The 19906-nt window shown below is 39.3% G+C and overlaps 1 protein-coding gene across 5 annotated transcripts in view; it reads left to right on the plus strand.

Annotated features, from left to right (window-relative positions):
* Positions 1-19906, plus strand: part of TUB (TUB bipartite transcription factor) — a 1349284-nt gene that overhangs the window by 1320732 nt on the left and 8646 nt on the right. For all 5 annotated transcript variants that reach the window (XM_044082798.1, XM_044082804.1, XM_044082799.1 and 2 more), the window contains 2 exons: positions 17187-17285; positions 19531-19702. In XM_044082798.1, coding sequence (XP_043938733.1) covers positions 17187-17285; positions 19531-19702 — 271 coding nt within the window. The remainder of the gene's footprint in view (positions 1-17186; positions 17286-19530; positions 19703-19906) is intronic.

Genomic DNA, 19906 nt, shown 5'->3' on the forward strand with positions numbered 1-19906 from the left:
TCCCAAAGGCTGCCTGTTTTCTTTCTGTCAGATATGAGTTAAACCAGTGCAAAGCTAAAGAGTCAAGAGCAAGAGATTGTAGAGTGTCTAGCAGAAGTTTATGGTTTACCATATCAAAGGCTTTAGAGAGGTCAAGAAATAAAGTTGAGGAGTATAGGTTGTTATTGCGATTTTTGTTGATAGTGTCTGTGAAGGAGAGTAGTGTTGGGAGTCTGCAAGAAGGTTATTTAGTAGAAGGTGGTTAAGTAGTTGATGGTGAATACAGCGTTCCATAATTTTAGATAGTGGCGATAGTAAGGCTATAGGGCGGAAATTAGATAGTTTGTTAGTGTTACCTCCTTTGTGCAGTGGAATAATGTGGGAAACTTTCCAGAGGGAAGGAATAGTAGATTCGGTTATTGTTCTGTTGATTAAGATGGAGACCGGGTAAGCTAGTTCAGCAGCAGCTAGTTGGAGATATTCATCTGGAAGTTGGTCGGCAGAAGGAGTACATGGTTTGAGTTTTGAGAGTAGCTTATGTATATAAGTTGTGGAGACTGTGTCAAGTTTTAGAGTTGGGCTGTTGGTAAGAGGAGAGGTCTTTTGAAGGGAGGCGGGGGGGACCATAGTTTTTGCTAGTGAGGTGACTGTTTCAGAGAAGAAGTTGTTAAAAGTGTTGGCTATTGTAGTGGGAGGGGTCTTGGCTAGGTTAGCAGGAGTGGGTGTTTTGGTATTTCCTGGATGGAGCAGTTTATTGATTCCTGTCCAGAAATTTTTGGGGTTATGATTTTGGTTTTGTTGATATTGAAGGTAGAAGTTTTTTTTATCAAGGAGGGTCAGTTTTTTTGCAATATTTCTAAGTTGTCGGAAGTTTTGATGATCTGTAGGGTTTTTAGTAGTTCTCCATTTTGTCCAGAGTTTATTTCTTAATAGCATAGTTTGCTTAGTTTCCTTAGAGAGCCATGGAGCAGCTTTGGACCTTATTCTAACTAAGTGTGAGGGGGCGTGATGCTCAAGAATTTGGAGGAATGTGTTATTGAATAGAGTAACGGCCTCATCAAGTGGGAGGTATTTGAGCTGACCAGTTATATTCTTTGAGTTAGTTAAGGAAACTTGGAAGGTTAAATCTTTTCTTGTTACGTATAGTACGATAGGTAGCCTGTTTGAAATTGTTGTTTTTTTGTTTAGTGATGTAAGTGAGAAGATGGTCGCTGATATTGTCAGGGAGTATTCCAGTTTTATATGAGGTGGGATTCCTGTTGACCAATATCCAGTCCAAGATGGTCTGTTTATTGGTAGATTTGTGAATCTTAGTAGGGGTGTTTATGGTTTGTTGAAAGTTAAAGAGGTTGAGGTGTGTGGTGTGTTTGGGGGATATGCAGGAGTTCCAATCAGTATTGAAGTCTCCTAAAATTATGGTTTCTTGTGGAAAGGTAGAGGAGAGCCAGCTAAGGATGTTTTCAAGTGAATCTAGGTTGTTGCCTGGAGGGATGTAGGAACATATTATATAGATGGCTTTGCTTTTATTTACTTGGAGTTTGCTGCAGAGTATTTCAGCATTAGCGGGGGAGGGAGGCAGTGAGTCAATTGAGGTCCCCTGCAGGTCAGATTTATAGAGTAAAGCAACTCTCCCACCCTTTTTGTTTAGACGATCTAGTCTTAAAATGCTGTAGCCAGGAGGAGTAATTATGTTGTCTTTGGTGCCTGGTTTAAGCCAAGTTTCCGTGAGACAGAGGATATCAAATGAGTAGAGGTCTATTAAAGCATGGAGTTGCGTTATTTTATTGTTCACGCTACGGATATTTAGATGCGCTATTGAAAAGGAGTTTGGAGGGAAAGGTGAATTTAGGTTGTTAGTTGTAGGGTCTGGGATGGAGTAGGGAGTTATCTGGGCCCGGGTTAGGGTGAATGTCCCCATGTAACAGTAAGAGTGTTTGTGGTGTTGGGAATATTGTTGAGTTTTTGGAGGGTATTAGGTAAAGCTTTCTGGTGGTGTGATACCTGTTATGGGCTACTCTGTGATAGTGAGGTGGAAGGTAAGGGCAGGAAGACAGGAGGTTAATATGGATGTTTTCAGCTATAGGAAGGATAGAGCTAGTATGTTTAGATAAATTGGGTGCTTTGCTAAGGGTAAGGTGCTCGTAGGAAGTAAGGGTATGGCATAAAGGAAGGAAAATCAGCAGTAGCAGTAAGTGAGGAAGTTTAAATATGAAGGTCATAGTGGGTGTGATACGTTTAGAAAGGTTGGTAATGAATAGTAGTGGGATGGAAGGGAGCAGGGTGAGGCAATTAGATAGGAGTGAAAAGCTTAGAAGTGATAATTAGGCAATAAAGTAGATTGGATGTGACCTAGTAGGGGGTGTGGTTGGGTAAGTATATGATTAGGGCCTCTGGGGGTGGGTGGCAATTGGGGGTAGGGTAGGGGAGTGGAGTGAGCCCGCAGGGCGAACGGAGCGGGAAGAGCCAGAGAGGTGACTGAGGCACAGAGAACAATCAGTAAAGGTGATAAAAAGCACTGGGTACAAGTGCAGGTAAGTGTAGACTACAGGGTACTGTATAGGGAGCAATAGGTGGGATGGGTGAGGAAAAATGGATTCTTTTAAAGCAAAGTGCAGTATTAGAGTCAGGGTGCAGTAAAAAGTAGAAAATAGAGGTTAACACAGAAGTGATAACCGGGAAGAAATCAAAACTCTAGTGTGTGAATTTAGTAAGTAAGCAGTTGTCATGAGAATAGGGTGCCCCTAGTTGCTTAGTACAGATAAGATGCACAAACAGTGCAGGTGGGTAGGCTGCTGGCTAAACTGGGTGGGAAGTCAGATAGCCTGGAGTAATATAGTTAAAAATGCTTTAGCAGGACATACTTTCAACAAGGACTGTTCAGGGTGGACAGTCTTAGTGGGCAGGTCAAAAAAGAACAATCCTATTCAGGACTCTTGTTCAATTACTTAGATTCCACAGGAAATCTTAATAATGGATAAAGGCAGGAGCTCAGGTGCACAGGGCTGGTGAAAATCAAGGAAGAGAGAGAAAACAAAGTAAGTTCTAGTTAAATTAAACTGACACAAAGGTATAGATAGGAAACAACCACACATAGTACATTTGGAGTTTAGGTCTACGGATATGGCAAAAGATAGACCCTTTAACACAGTGGTAATGCAGGTATACCGACTCAAAAAACAGAACAATAGACTGGCCCCTTACTACAGTATAAAGCATGCACAGCAGATAAAGGTAAATCGAAGCAACATACAACAACATTCAAATAATTACATTCGCTAAGATTGTCTTACAATATAGTCCAGCCACTAACACCTACACAATGAACTTAGGAACCCTAAGGGTGTCTGTAAAAAAAAAGAATTGCCGGTATTACCCACTAAGCGTATATGGAACTATGGTGGTATTATATTCAGCATACACAGTTAACACAACAAGAATTATATACTAAGTATCACTTCCAGCTTCAAATTACAACCACTGCGTAGTTGGGGACCACGTGGACGCTACAATAACACGGCGTAATGTACACAGCTCATTGTGGGAGCTACTCAAGTGGGTGTTATGTAAAGCTACATACTCATTGTAGTTGTCTATGCTAAAGCAGCAGCAGAGATTGCGCCCCAAGTAGTGAATGCCAAGTTAGAGCCACCAGTACAAAACTACGGGAGTTTCAATGCTGCATAAACATAATAAGTATTTAGAATAATAAACGGCGCAAAATTAAACCTCCACAGAGAACGCCAGGCATATATGATGCTGCATACACACTTTGGTTGACTATATTAAAAAAGCAGCAGAATCACGCCACAAATACACAACGCCAGGTAGAGCCACTAGTACAGACTAAGAGAATTTTTCCAAGCTGCGAATCACTAAATTACTTAGAAAGATAAACGGCTCAAATAAGCCACCACAGAGAATGCCAGGCAGATCTAACTGAAAAGAAGTAAAGGTTTACCGGTTGTAATATTTCCGGTTATAATGCAAGGCACGTGGGTCCCAATCACGCAGTTTTACACTGTAAGTAGACTAGTAAATAATGACAACGATTGCAGCTACAGTCAAGTAATGATAAATCTTAACTTATACAGAGCTAGTGAGAGAGAGCGGCATAAAATTCAGCAATATAATGAAAAACACACAAAATTTAATACAGCAGAGTACTTACATCAGCTATTTACTTCGAGCCTGAGCCAAGCAGCAGCCTAAGGGGAAATCAAGATAGGGAGGTGACGCCGCCTAGAGAGGGGTCTATTAGTAAAGTGTGAACGGAAATAGATCCGGGAGGGGGGGAGGGGTGGGCAAGGGTTAATAGCGAGCAGAAGGGGAATAGCAGCGATCACGAGATTTCTAGGGCTAAGTGGGTAAAAGAGCTCGAGGAAAGCAGGTGGCAGTTATAAGTGGGAGTAGGCTAGAAGGAGAGAAGAAGTAAAGTACTGTGGGTAAGATGTGGTAGAGAAGACAGCGGGGAGGAAAAGAGGAGATATCGAGTAAGGATAGTGAAAAGGACAAGGTAGAGCAGTATAGGCAGAGGGGAAAGGAGGACTTAGGTTAAGGAAAAGAAAGAGTAAAAAAGGAGGATGAGTAAAGAGATTAGGTGGGAGTATTGGCAGAGATAGTACTGTGATAGATATAAAGGTAGGGGGAAGAGCCAGAGAGGTGACTGAGGCACAGAGAACAATCAGTAAAGGTGAGAAAAAACACTGGGTACAAGTGCAGGTAAGTGTAGACTACAGGGTACTGTATAGGGAGCAATAGGTGGGATGGGTGAGGAAAAATGGATTATTTTAAAGCAAAGTGCAGTATTAGAGTCAGGGTGCAGTAAAAAGTAGAAAATAGAGGTTAACACAAAAGTGATAACCGGGAAGAAATCAAAACTCTAGTGTGTGAATTTAGTAAATAAGCAGTTGTCATGAGAATAGGGTGCCCCTAGTTGCTTAGTACAGATAAGATGCACGGACAGTGCAGGTGGGTAGGCTGCTGGCTAAACTGGGTGGGAAGTCAGATAGTCTGGAGTAATATAGTTAAAAATGCTTTAGCAGGACATACTTTCAACAAGGACTGTTCAGGGTGGACAGTCTTAGTGGGCAGGTCAAAAAAAGAACAATCCTATTCAGGACTCTTGTTCAATTACTTAGATTCCACAGGAAATCTTAATAATGGATAAAGGCAGGAGCTCAGGTGCACAGGGCTGGTGAAAATCAAGGAAGAGAGAGAAAACAAAGTAAGTTCTAGTTAAATTAAACTGACACAAAGGTATAGATAGGAAACAACCACACATAGTACATTTGGAGTTTAGGTCTACGGATATGGCAAAAGATAGACTCTTTAACACAGTGCTAATGCAGGTATACCGACTCAAAAAACAGAACAATAGACTGGCCCCTTACTACAGTATAAAGCATGCACAGAAGATAAAGGTAAATCGAAGCAACATACAACATTCAAATAATTACATTCGCTAAGATTGTCTTACAATATAGTCCAGCCACTAACACCTACACAATGAACTTAGGAACCCTAAGGGTGTCTGTAAAAAAAAGAATTGCCGGTATTACCCACTAAGCGTATATGGAACTATGGTGGTATTGTATTCAGCATACACAGTTAACACAACAAGAATTATATACTAAGTATCACTTCCAGCTTCAAATTGCAACCACTGCGTAGTTGGGGACCACGTGGATGCTACAATAACACAGCGTAATGTACACAGCTCATTGTGGGAGCTACTCAAGTGGGTGTTATGTAAAGCTGCATACTCATTGTAGTTGTCTATGCTAAAGCAGCAGCAGAGATTGCGCCCCAAGTAGTGAATGCCAAGTTAGAGCCACCAGTACAAAACTACGGGAGTTTCAATGCTGCATAAACATAATAAGTATTTAGAATAATAAACGGCGCAAAATTAAACCTCCACAGAGAACGCCAGGCATATATGACGCTGCATACACACTTTGGTTAACTATATTAAAAAAGCAGCAGAATCACGCCACAAATACACAACGCCAGGTAGAGCCACTAGTACAGACTAAGGGAATTTTTCCAAGCTACGAATCACTAAATTACTTAGAAAGATAAACGGCTCAAATAAGCCACCACAGAGAACGCCAGGCAGATCTAACTGAAAAGAAGTAAAGGTTTACCGGTTGTAATATTTCCGGTTATAATGCAAGGCACGTGGGTCCCAATCACGAAGTTTTACACTGTAAGTAGACTAGTAAATAATGACTATGATTGCAGCTACAGTCAAGTAATGATAAATCTTAACTTATACAGAGCTAGTGAGAGAGAGCGGCATAAAATTCAGCAATATAATGAAAAACACACAAAATTTAATACAGCAGAGTACTTACATCAGCTATTTACTTCGAGCCCGAGCCAAGCAGCAGCCTAAGGGGAAATGAAGATAGGGAGGGGACGCCGCCTAGAGAGGGGTCTATTAGTAAAGTGTGAACGGAAATAGATCCGGGAGGGGTGGGCAAGGGTTAATAGCGAGCAGAAGGGGAATAGCAGCAATCACGAGATTTCTAGGGCTAAGTGGGTAAAAGAGCTCGAGGAAAGCAGGTGGCAGTTATAAGTGGGAGTAGGCTAGAAGGAGAGAAGAAGTAAAGTACTGTGGGTAAGATGTGGTAGAGAAGACAGCGGGGAGGAAAAGAGGAGATATCGATTAAGGATAGTGAAAAGGACAAGGTAGAGCAGTATAGGCAGAGGGGAAAGGAGGACTTAGGTTAAGGAAAAGAAAGAGTAAAAAAGGAGGATGAGTAAAGAGATTAGGTGGGAGTATTGGCAGAGATAGTACTGTGATAGATATAAAGGTAGGGGGAAGAGCCAGAGAGGTGACTGAGGCACAGAGAACAATCAGTAAAGGTGAGAAAAAACACTGGGTACAAGTGCAGGTAAGTGTAGACTACAGGGTACTGTATAGGGAGCAATAGGAAAAATGGATTATTTTAAAGCAAAGTGCAGTATTAGAGTCAGGGTGCAGTAAAAAGTAGAAAATAGAGGTTAACACAGAAGTGATAACTGGGAAGAAATCAAAACTCTAGTGTGTGAATTTAGTAAGTAAGCAGTTGTCATGAGAATAGGGTGCCCCTAGTTGCTTAGTACAGATAAGACGCACGGACAGTGCAGGTGGGTAGGCTGCTGGCTAAACTGGGTGGGAAGTCAGATAGCCTGGAGTAATATAGTTAAAAATGCTTTAGCAGGATATACTTTCAACAAGGACTGTTCAGGGTGGACAGTCTTGATGGGCAGGTCAAAAAAAGAACAATCCTATTCAGGACTCTTGTTCAATTGCTTAGATTCCACAGGACCTCTTAATAATGGATAAAGGCAGGAGCTCAGGTGCGCAGGGTTTCAACAAGGACTGTTCAGGGTGGACAGTCTTACTGGGCAGGTCAAAAAAAGAACAATCCTATTCAGGACTCTTGTTTAATTACTTAGATTCCACAGGACCTCTTAATAATGGATAAAGGCAGGAGCTCAGGTGCGCAGGGATCAGCTATTTACTTCGAGCCCGAGCCAAGCAGCAGCCTAAGGGGAAAGTCCATATCACAGGAATGAAAAGCAAAAAATAAGGTGTTTTTGTGCCGCAGATATCCATTCAACCAAATAACTGATTTTGTAATATATGACAGTACATATCATTTAAGTAGAACATTCGTTTTGATATTCTTGAATTGAGACCAGGAATGTACATCTTAGTAGCTGTTTGTTCACTGAATTTGAAGATAGGCAAAAGCAGATGAAGCATTTGTGAGAGTGTATGCTTTATTTTTATGTATTTCTTTTTTTTTTTTGTTTCTTATTTTTGCCAGGCACATGTTGCAGCATATAATGTTTCAGATTATTTTTTCGGGTCTATACCACAACATGGAAAAGACCAGAGATCCAATGGCATTTACATCGAAAATGCCAGTTATCGAAGTCACTCTTGTGGGGGTCTGCGCCCCCCAACCGCCCACTAACTATATATACCAACTCCAAGATCACACTACAGCGAAGAAAGGGCAAATTTTCCAATCTTCACTATACTGCGATCTCACAATAAACAACTCAATGAACAGCATTTCCGATGTCAAGTCCATTCAATTACTGGTCTTTTCGATTTGGTGATATAGACCCATTTTTTCATGAGTTATTTCTATTTTTCAAGTAAAAAAAAGGAAAGAAAGAAATTACACAAGTAATATCTCTAAAAATCCATTATTGTTTATAGTACTTTTAACTATTTAAAAAAAAAAAAAACAAACTGACTTTACTTTATGATTTATTGTAGTCACAGTAAGCAATCCAATGTTTGCCTCAGTGAGACAGTACAATTTATTAAAATGGAACTTAATTTAAAAAGTGACATCACAAAAGTTAGCACAAGTGAATACAACATGTTTTTGATTTATGACTTAGATTAATTAATAATTCAAATGATCCAGTGACCTGGTGCAAGGTACACAGATAAAAAGAGATGGAGGAAGTCGAACAAATGAAATCCAAACAAATTGTTGACAGATTAAAGGCCTTCGTCTATCTATTGTCAGGACTTTATCAGAATAAAATAACACACTCAGCATCAAGTTTATATACTCTCAGTTAATTGATATTAATTAAGCAAGCAACAAAATCAATTTCTACTAGTTATGTATTAAACAGACAGCAAGAGTTTTCTTAAGTATGTACTTATGCTCAATACAAAAGGATACTGTTGCCACAATTAACTAAATAGGTGAATATATTCAATAAATAAAAACTTCAGTACTAAAATGCAAAATGCTCATTAATAAATATTATAAAATCTTAAAATGTTGAGTCTAAGACAGCTCGTAACTTAAAGAACTTATATGAAATGAAGATTAATCAAAGGACGAGAGAAACTGCAGGCACTAAAAATGTGGGGATTGTGGGCAATGTCTGTACATTTTGGAAAGGGAGAATATAGTTTTAGAGACTGCAACTTGGATTAGTGTAGTTCTCAAAAAAGACAATTGTTCTATTAAAGGGATAATTTAGTTAAGTATTTGCAAAATATGTAGTTCTCTCAACATTGGAAAGACAGAAAGGACGATTTAAAAAACATATATATGAGCGTAGCTATAGTATTACGACCAATAATGTGAGTAATGACCTTTACAATCATTCTATGCTTGAAACTTCCCACAATGAATTTTTATTTGGCATCTTGTAACAGGTAAACATCGATCCCAGGGGAGGTGATTGGGAGAATCTATTGCAGTATAAAGAACTGTTGTGGCAGTTCAGATAAAATGCTTTCACCCACCCTGGTTTAAATAACTATGTGCCTGTCACACCTGTTCTAAAGTGCAGAGCAGCCAAACTGTGACACTTACCCTGCATTTGAAATGGCTTCACATATACTTGCCACCCTCATTTATTTTATTGCTTTCATATCTTTGATTACAAAATGGCACTACTATTTTAAGCTTATTTTAACAGTCTATAATATTTATTCATGAACATTTTGCATTTTAGTATTGAAGTTTTTATTTATTTCATATATTCACCTATTTAGTTCATCGTGGCAATACTATCCTTTAGTGTATTAAGCATGAGTACATATATAAGAAAACTCTTGCTGCATAAATTAATTTTGTTGCTTGTTTAATTAATATCAGTTAATTGAGAGTATATAATATTGATGCCGAGTGTATGATTTTATTCTGATGAAGTCCTGACAATAGCAGGATGAGTGTTTAATCTGTCAATACATTTTTGGAATTCATTTGTTTGGTTCCCTCTGTGTGTTTTTTTCTGTGCACCTTGCACCTGGTCACTGGATTATTTTCATTATTAGTGGTTTGTTGGTGGCCTTGCTTGTTTATTTGTTTTTTAGATTAACTTAATTAACTTAATAACCAGGAAATTGCTATTGATTAAGTGCCTGGAGTCAGAAGTGAGAGCCCTGGTGGGGCTCACCCCCCCACCTTACCAGGTAAGTATAAACATGATAAGAGCAATACTATTTTCACTGGCAGCTGAGGCCTCCCACTTATTCTACACCTGTTTTGTCTCTTCAAAGTGCCAGACTAGAGCCAAGCTCAATAGGGTCTTCTTTAACCACTGATTCTGCCAAGCCCATTCCCTTGGCACTGGTTTCACTAGATAGTGGGTAGGGACATTGGGAATCTCATTCATCTATTCATGTGTGTCACTAATTAGATGACGAGGCATTTGGCTACCTTAAGAGAGTTATAGTTACTTCCTCCATTTACCCTCACTTCATTGAATTTCTTTAGTTTGACATTCCGAGCACTGGGCAGAAATCACATTGCGTCAACACCACCCATCTTGGGCATTTGCAATGCTTTGTTTTAATTAAACAGTCAGATTTCCCCCAGTCCACACCAGTTCTAAGTCAGCTGCTACCTGCTGGATCCTATTCTACAGGAAAGGCCCAGCATACGTAGATTGTCACCACCCCCATCCCCCCGCCCCTCATCCAGCTGAGGCGTGTGCTCAGCCCCACTTCATGCTTGAGCCCACCGACCCAGCCCTTAGAGCCAAACCTTAACCCAAAGTTGTGGATCTGGCTTGCTGACTTTCTGTTCATCTTGGAGATCTGCTGTGGATTTGGGTATGGCACAGGACAAGACTTACACCCTCTTCTCCCCATTATTTTCAAGGGACAGTGAGAGCATACCTGATGCCACCAAAACCACAATGCTTTCCATATATCCATTTACTAGGGGAGCGTAACCCCACTCATCCTAACCAAATAAGCAGTGTCATTGCCTCCGCTCACTTACTTATTCTTATTAAGCAGCATCCCACCTCTGCTCACTTACTTATTCTTATTAAGCAGCATCCCACCTCCGCTCACTTACTTTTACTTAAAAAGCAGCATCCCACCTCCGCTCACTTACTTATTCTTATTAAGCAGCATCCCATCTCTGCTCACTTACTTATTCTTATTAAGCAGCATCCCACCTCCGCTCACTTACTTTTAATTAAAAAGCAGCATCCCACCTCCGCTCACTTATTTATTCTTATTAAGCAGCATCCCACCTCTGCTCACTTACTTATTACGCAGCATTCCACCTCCGCTCACTTACTTATTCTTATTAAGCAGCATCCCACCTCCACTCACTTACTTATTTTTATTAAGCAGCATCCCACCTCCGCTCACTTACTTATTCTTATTAAGCAGCATCCCACCTCCGCTCACTTACTTATTCTTATTAAGCAGCATCCCACCTCCGCTCACTTACTTTTACTTATCAAGCAGCATCCCACCTCCGCTCACTTACTTATTCTTATTAAGCAGCATCCCACCTCCGCTCACTTACTTTTACTTATCAAGCAGCATCCCACCTCCACTCACTTACTTATTCTTATTAAGCAGCATCCCACCTCTGCTCACTTACTTTTACTTATTAAGTAGCATCCCACCTCCACTCACTTACTTTTACTTATCAAGCAGCATCCCACCTCCACTCACTTACTTATTCTTATTAAGCAGCATCCCACCTCCACTCACTTACTTAATTCTTATTAAGCAGCATCCCACCTCCACTCACTTACTTATTCTTATTAAGCAGCATCCCACCTCCACTCACTTACTTTTACTTATCAAGCAGCATCCCACCTCCACTCACTTACTTATTCTTATTAAGCAGCATCCCACCTCCGCTCAATTACTTTTACTTATCAAGCAACATCCCACCTCTGCTGACTTACTTATTCTTATTAAGTAGCATCCCACCTCCACTCAATTACTTATTCTTATTAAGCAGCATCCCACCTCCACTCACTTACTTATTCTTATTAAGCAGCATCCCACCTCCACTCACTTACTTATTCTTATTAAGCAGCATCCCACCTCCGCTCACTTACTTAATTCTTATTAAGCAGCATCCCACCTCCACTCATTTACTTATTCTTATTAAGCAGCATCCCACCTCCACTCACTTACTTATTCTTACTAAGCAGCATCCCACCTCCGCTCACTTACTTAATTCTTATTAAGCAGCATCCCACCTCCACTCACTTACTTATTCTTATTAAGCAGCATCCCACCTCCACTCACTTACTTAATTCTTATTAAGCAGCATCCCACCTCCACTCATTTACTTATTCTTATTAAGCAGCATCCCACCTCCACTCACTTACTTATTCTTATTAAGCAGCATCCCACCTCCACTCACTCATTTATTCTTAAGCAGCATCCCACCTCCAGTCACTTACTTAATTCTTATTAAGCAGCATCCCACCTCCACTCATTTACTTATTCTTATTAAGCAGCATCCCGCCTCCACTCACTCATTTATTCTTATTAAGCAGCATCCTACCTCCAGTCACTTACTTAATTCTTATTAAGCAGCATCCCACCTCCACTCACTTACTTATTCTTATTAAGCAGCATCCCACCTCCGCTCACTTACTTAATTCTTATTAAGCAGCATCTCACCTCCACTCACTTACTTATTCTTATTAAGCAGGATCCCACCACCGCTCATTTACCTTTACTTATTAAGCAGCATCCCACCTCCACTCACTTACTTTTACTTATCAAGCAGCATCCCACCTCCGCTCACTTACTTATTCTTATTAAGCAGCATCCCACCTCCACTCACTTACTTAATTCTTATTAAGCAGCATCCCACCTCCACTCATTTACTTATTCTTATTAAGCAGCATCCCACCTCCGCTCACTTACTTTTACTTATCAAGCAGCATCTCACCTCCGCTCACTTACTTATTCTTATTAAGCAGCATCCCACCTCCACTCACTTACTTATTCTTATTAAGCAGCATCCCAACTCCACTCATTTACTTTTACCTATCAAGCAGCATCCCACCTCCACTCACTTACTTAATTCTTATTAAGCAGCATCCCACCTCCACTCATTTACTTATTTTTATTAAGCAGCATCCCACCTCCGCTCACTTACTTATTCTTATTAAGCAGCATCCCACTTCCACTCATTTACTTATTCTTATTGAGCAGCATCCCACCTCCACTCACTCACTTTTACTTATCAAGCAGCATCCCACCTCCACGCACTTACTTAATTCTTATTAAGCAGCATCCCACCTCCACTCATTTACTTATTCTTATTAAGCAGCATCCCACCTCCACTCACTTACTTTTACTTATCAAGCAGCATCCCACCTCCACGCACTTACTTATTCTTATTAAGCAGCATCCCACCTCCGCTCACTTACTTATTCTTATTAAGCAGCATCCCACTTCCACTCATTTACTTTTTCTTATTAAGCAGCATCCCACCTCCACTCACTTACTTTTACTTATCAAGCAGCATCCCACCTCCACGCACTTACTTATTCTTATTAAGCAGCATCCCACCTCCGCTCACTTACTTATTCTTATTAAGCAGCATCCCACTTCCACTCATTTACTTTTTCTTATTAAGCAGCATCCCACCTCCACTCACTTACTTTTACTTATCAAGCAGCATCCCACCTCCACGCACTTACTTTTACTTATCAAGCAGCATCCCACCTCCACGCACTTACTTATTCTTATTAAGCAGCATCCCACCTCCGCTCACTTACTTATTCTTATTAAGCAGCATCCCACTTCCACTCATTTACTTTTTCTTATTAAGCAGCATCCCACCTCCACTCATTTACTTATTCTTATTAAGCAACATCCCACCTCCACTCACTCTTTTATTCTTATTAAGCAGCATCCCACCTCCACTCACTTACTTATTCTTATTAAGCAGCATCCCACCTCCGCTCACTTACTTATTCTTATTAAGCAGCATCCCACCTCCGCTCACTTACTTATTCTTATTAAGCAGCATCCCACCTCCACTCACTTACTTATTCTTATTAAGCAGCATCCCACCTCCACTCACTTACTTTTACTTATCAAGCAGCATCCCACCTCCGCTCACTTACTTATTCTTATTAAGCAGCATCCCACCTCCACTCACTTACTTATTCTTATTAAGCAGCATCCCACCTCCACTCACTTACTTATTCTTATTAAGCAGCATCCCACCTCCACTCACTTACTTTTACTTATCAAGCAGCATCCCACCTCCGCTCACTTACTTATTCTTATTAAGCAGCATCCCACCTCCACTCACTTACTTATTCTTATTAAGCAGCATCCCACTTCCGTTCACTTACTTATTCTTATTAAGCAGCATCCCACCTCTGCTCACTTACTTATTCTTATTAAGCAGCATCCTACCTCCACTCACTTACTTATTCTTATTAAGCAGCATCCCACCTCCACTCACTTACTTTTACTTATCAAGCAGCATCCCACCTCGGCTCACTTACTTATTCTTATTAAGCAGCCTCCCACCTCCACTCACTTACTTATTCTTATTAAGCAGCATCCCACCTCCACTCACTTACTTATTCTTATTAAGCAGCATCCCACCTCCGCTCACTTACTTATTCTTATTAAGCAGCATCCCACCTCCACTCACTTACTTATTCTTATTAAGCAGCATCCCACCTCCACTCACTCATTTATTCTTATTAAGCAGCATCCCACCACTCATTTTCATTCCCCAACTCATTAAATCAAACATCCAATACCAGAGGTGGAACATAAGAGGGACAAACCTACCTTTTTTTTGCCTAAACACCAAACTTTATGAAATAACCCACAGTCCACAATATTCATAAAAAAGGGAGGGAGGGTAGCAAGTTCACACCAAAACCTGTTCTCTTCATCAGTTACCCTCACACAAAACCACTTAAGCCCCTCCTTACACTTAACCTCATTTCCGCCCAACCTTCCTGCTTTCACAGTTTAACCCTTTCATCCCCACCATCTAACTTTCTTAAACCACCATCCTAGCCCTAATAACCCCTTCACCCCCTCCCCAAACTTTAATTTCTATTGCTATTCCCAGCTGGCACTCACCTGAAGATGTGCCTGGACAAACTGGTTTGTTCCCAAATGTCATTGATTCCCTGCAACTATATTCTGGATCTGCTAAAAATTACCCACATTTGCTTTAGTGATTTTTGTACTAAGATTCACACTGTAGATACACAACCATGCAGACACCAGTGTACTTATGAGACATTTCTAACTCTGTGCTTATAAACATGCATTTGTTTTCAAGTAATTGAATGAATGGGCCATGTGGTTAAAAAAAAATGCTTATATGTAGACCAACTTACTATCTTGAAGACAGTTATCAGTTTTGCTGAGTGTTAACAGCATTGTGATTAAATGCATAGTCTGACAGTAATTTTAGCCAGAAGTAAGGCAAAGTGTATACTCTAACAGAACATGGAGTTTCAGAACTGAATATTTTTTGACAGATCCTGTTAAGCATACCTCAGAAATAAAATCAAAGCAAATGTGCATGCCCTCTAAACTGTATTCTTTAAGCAGTTCAGTAGCACAGTGCATAGTCAAGCTACTGAGTGATTATTTCTGTACATGTGCTTCTTTTCCAATTAAACATTACACTTCAGAAGGATGGGAAGATTTCCAGAATAAGTGTGTAGATGCCATCGGGCTGTCCTTTTGCAGGAGGGTAGTTTTTATGAAACCACCAGGGTGCAAATGAGAATAACCTGAAAACTATTATGGGTGTGGATCTTAAACAGTGGTCACATGTATTGGAGCATGGCATGACAGACATATATATACATGTATAGCTTAACCCATGTCTTGGTATTCAGGATAACTGCGTGATACAAAACAAAAATTTCATCATGATATAACTTACTCCTTTCATTCCAAAGAATTCAGGGACTTCTTTATGAGTTCTTCGGAGCGGCCTTAGGTCAACTGGTGCCCTAGGCAAAAGGACTCAATGGCACCCCCTACCACAACAACTGGTGCCCCCATCCTGGTCTACCTGCACCAAATAAATACTGGAAAAGCTCACCTACTGGATTGGTACCCTAGGCGGCCACCTAGTTGGCCTATGCCTAAGGCCGGCTATGAGTTCTTGTAACGTGAAATACCAACTACTCAAAATAGTAATAAACAAAAATCAGCAATCTCTCTCGCTCTCTCTCTATATATATATATATATATATATATACATATATATATATATATATATATATATATATATATATATATATATCTATGGATCTACTTTGTTTCATTGAAAACCCATTTGGTCGAAAATCAGTTTCCCAAGCACACTTGACTAAAAGCTCACTTCATCGAAATCTCATTTCACTGAAAGTCATTTCATCAAAAGTTATACATTGCCTTTTTCCCACTGTAGAGCAACCCTGGAATTAGAATATTAAGTATGTTAAATGTTTTAAACCATACACATGTATACTTCCAAGTTAAATACCTCCTTCCAAAAGACAACTTATAAACAAACAGCCCCCCACAACCCCCCTTACTTAATATTCTAACTCCAGGGTTGCACTACAGTGGGGAAAAGGCCATGTATAACTTTCGACAAAATGACTTTCAGTGAAATGAGTTTTCAATGAAGTGAGCTTTCAGTCAAGTGTGCTGGGGAAACTGACTTTTGACCAAATGTGTTTTCAACAAGAAGTAGACCCATATATATATATATATATATATATATATATATATATATATATATATATATATATGTGTGTTATGCATGGAGTAATTTCTTCTGTAACCCTTACACTGCTAACTATATATACCAAATCAAAGATTGCACAATAGCGAGAAAAGGACCCTGCTGCACTGAGATTTCATACAAAGAGCATTAAAACAATGAAAAAAAGACTGTTCACCCTTTTGAGCATTTGCCCTTCCTGATAACACCCCAACACAAAACACAGGCATCTGTGGAATTCTGTGTCATGCATTGTTATATCATAAGTTGTTAAAATGCGGTGTAAGTTCAGTTACTGTTAAGCCAGTGTGCCTTATATGGATTGAGAGACAAGACTGACATGGAGATAAAGAGACAGAGAGAAACTCTTTGCATCTGTACATTATGGCATACTTTGATTACAGATGTATATCTAATTACTGAAGTTATATAATTTTCCTAATACAAACTACATACCCTCTTATTTCTAATTAACAAGTATGTCAGCATTTGGAGCATTTGAAAGTACTTGGTACAAAAAGGATGATATGATTTGTAACATTGGAATTCCAGAGATCTTTGGATTTCATGCTAATGATACTGGACTTTTATTTCTCCCTCAGACAATTCTGTTGTAATGATTCATCTGTTGCCAGTATCAAATGTTTACTCTGTTACAAATATCACACATTTACTTTTTGTATTTTATAGGAAACCAATGTTTTAGGCTTCAAGGGACCCCGGAAAATGAGTGTAATCATTCCAGGAATGAATATGGACCATGAAAGAGTCTGTATCAGGCCACGCAATGTAAGTTTTCCTAACTTTTTTATTTCTACAACCCACAGTCAATACTTCCTGAATCTCTCCCGAAATCTACATTGAGCCAATGAGTAATGCAAACATGTTGTTACTATATCATTAGATGGGCTCCTGTTTATTGTTAATGTCTCAACCACTCATGCTTCCATTAGGAGTCTGCAAATACAAGGTAACATTCATCTAATATTTCACCTATTATATAAGTAATATGTCTCAAAGTGAGGTGCATAGTACAGATTTTACTGCAGGCCCAGGGGCATTTTTATTCATGAGCGTTAAGGGTGAGAGCTATACAATGGGCAGACAGTCATTTGAGTACCATTTCTATCACAGTTCCAGAAAGGCTGATGCTATTTGTGTCTAATTTTTGGAGTAATTAATACAGTACATTAGACTTAACAATGCCTTCAGCAAGTGTTTCTTATGTCCATACACCCAAGCTGCTCTCAGCTTTCAGTCAATTCCCTTTTCCTGTGTTAAGTAATACTTGCAATTGCTAGTCTGATCTTTTCAGATTCATGAGATGAGTATCACACACACACACACACACACACACACACACACACACACACACATGCATGCAGACATATATATGCATGTGCACACAGACATAGACACACACATGCATGCAGACATATATATGCATGTGCACACATACCTAGACACACACTCTCTTTTACTTTAATCAACTAGCTCTCCCACACTTCCACTACCTTAACTGCCACAGTGATGAGGTAAAGTTCTGATCCCATCCATATCTTTACCCTTTTCTTGTTCTTTAACTTCTTTGACATCAATAGTAATACCTTTCATTATGTGGAGCATTATTCTTCCTCTGTTTCTCCTCCCTGTCATTTCTGAACAGCCTATATCCAGGAATCTCAGTGTCCCACACTTCTATTCAGTAGTCCCTGTGAATTCACTTTCCCATTCTGCACCACTACTTAGATTCATAGGTTCATAGATTAGTACTAGGCTAACTGCCCTTGTGGGCCACCAAGCCAATTACCCCGTGTGAGAATCAAACTCTGCACTTTGTGTCTGCAAGGAAAACACCTTAACCATTATGCCAACTTCCCACCCATGAGCTCCTCCATGCTCCTATAAAGGGTCATAGTATTGCAAAGTAGTATTAGCTCTACATGTTGTAAATCATATTCTTTAGTTGTTTTCTGCATTTGTTTCTAGACTTTTTTGACTGCTTGAATATGTTTTCTGACACACACACACACACACCAGCATATAAAGTGTACATGAAACATACACACACACACACACACACACACACACACACACACACACACACACACACACACACACACACACACACACACACACACACACACTCTTTGCTGATCAAATTGACTCTGCTTAGACCTATGTACACTATTACTGTTTTACTTATATGCTTTTATGTTTTTCCTAGGCCAACATCCTTCCTATCTAAAATACAAGGGCCTATGGGATCATTACTTTTTTAATCTGTTTATATTTCTTTAATGTTCAGACTACCAAACAAAGGTAGGGGATGCGCCACTGTCCTAGCCCTCTGCTCATTATCAGCACAACCTTGGAATAAGATTTATATATAAATGACGGCCAGGCAACATTATGGCATAATTTATGCGAGCAAATTCATAACAGTAAATTTCAGATAATATTATATTGATTTTGTTATTGCAGTAACACAAATTATGTAACAATTGTGATTAGCAACCATATTATGAAATTCAAGATGCTATCACAAGGTGCAAAATTACCATTTTCTGCTTTCAGTTGAACATGGATATTTCTTTTCAAAGTAGATTATTTTTTCTCTGCCTTGCATACAAGAAAGGAATGTGCGTTAGTATTTTTGATGTTTCTTTAGTGAATTTTAAATTTGCTATTCAGCAAAAAAAAGAAATGGTATTTGCATGCTTTATTTTTCTCTCTAAGCATCAGTATTTCTGTTTGTTTGTTGTTTTTGTCAGGTGCCATCAGCTCCACCTGTTGTGATTGTTTCATATTACTTCATGGTTATTTCAGCTAAGTAAATATTTGAGTTTTGGTGTTGACCATAATATACCATAGCTTATACCGTCAGGAACAGCAGATATCCATTTAAAATTCCATGAAGAGATGTGAAGGAGAAAAATTTAACAGATAAACTGTATTAGTCTCATGAAATAACATGCCAGTAATTGTGCCTGGATTTATTGTCAAGGTAATTATAAAATGATTGCTTCCTTAGGATCATGAAACTTTGCTCGCAAGATGGCAGAATAAAAATACTGAAAGTGTCATTGAGCTTCATAACAAAACTCCAGTTTGGAATGATGATACACAATCGTATGTTTTGAATTTCCATGGTCGAGTCACACAAGCATCTGTTAAAAACTTTCAAATTATTCATGATAATGACCGTAAGTAAAGGATAAAATAATATTCCACTGTTTCAAAATAACTTAAAATTGGACAGCAAGCAGACTGTTTATTTTTGTTACAAGAAATCATTTTGAACTGCACGTTTTTATACTTTTGTGCAAAATGTTGATCAGAGCAATTAACAGTTATAAGAGCCTTTTTACCTGCTTCATAATGGATTAGTCATAATACATCTATGTCAA

The sequence above is a fragment of the Protopterus annectens genome, chromosome 9.part0 (genome assembly GCF_019279795.1).
Source record: "Protopterus annectens isolate FY-2018-M chromosome 9.part0, PAN1.0, whole genome shotgun sequence".
Lineage (NCBI taxonomy): Eukaryota > Metazoa > Chordata > Ceratodontiformes > Protopteridae > Protopterus > Protopterus annectens.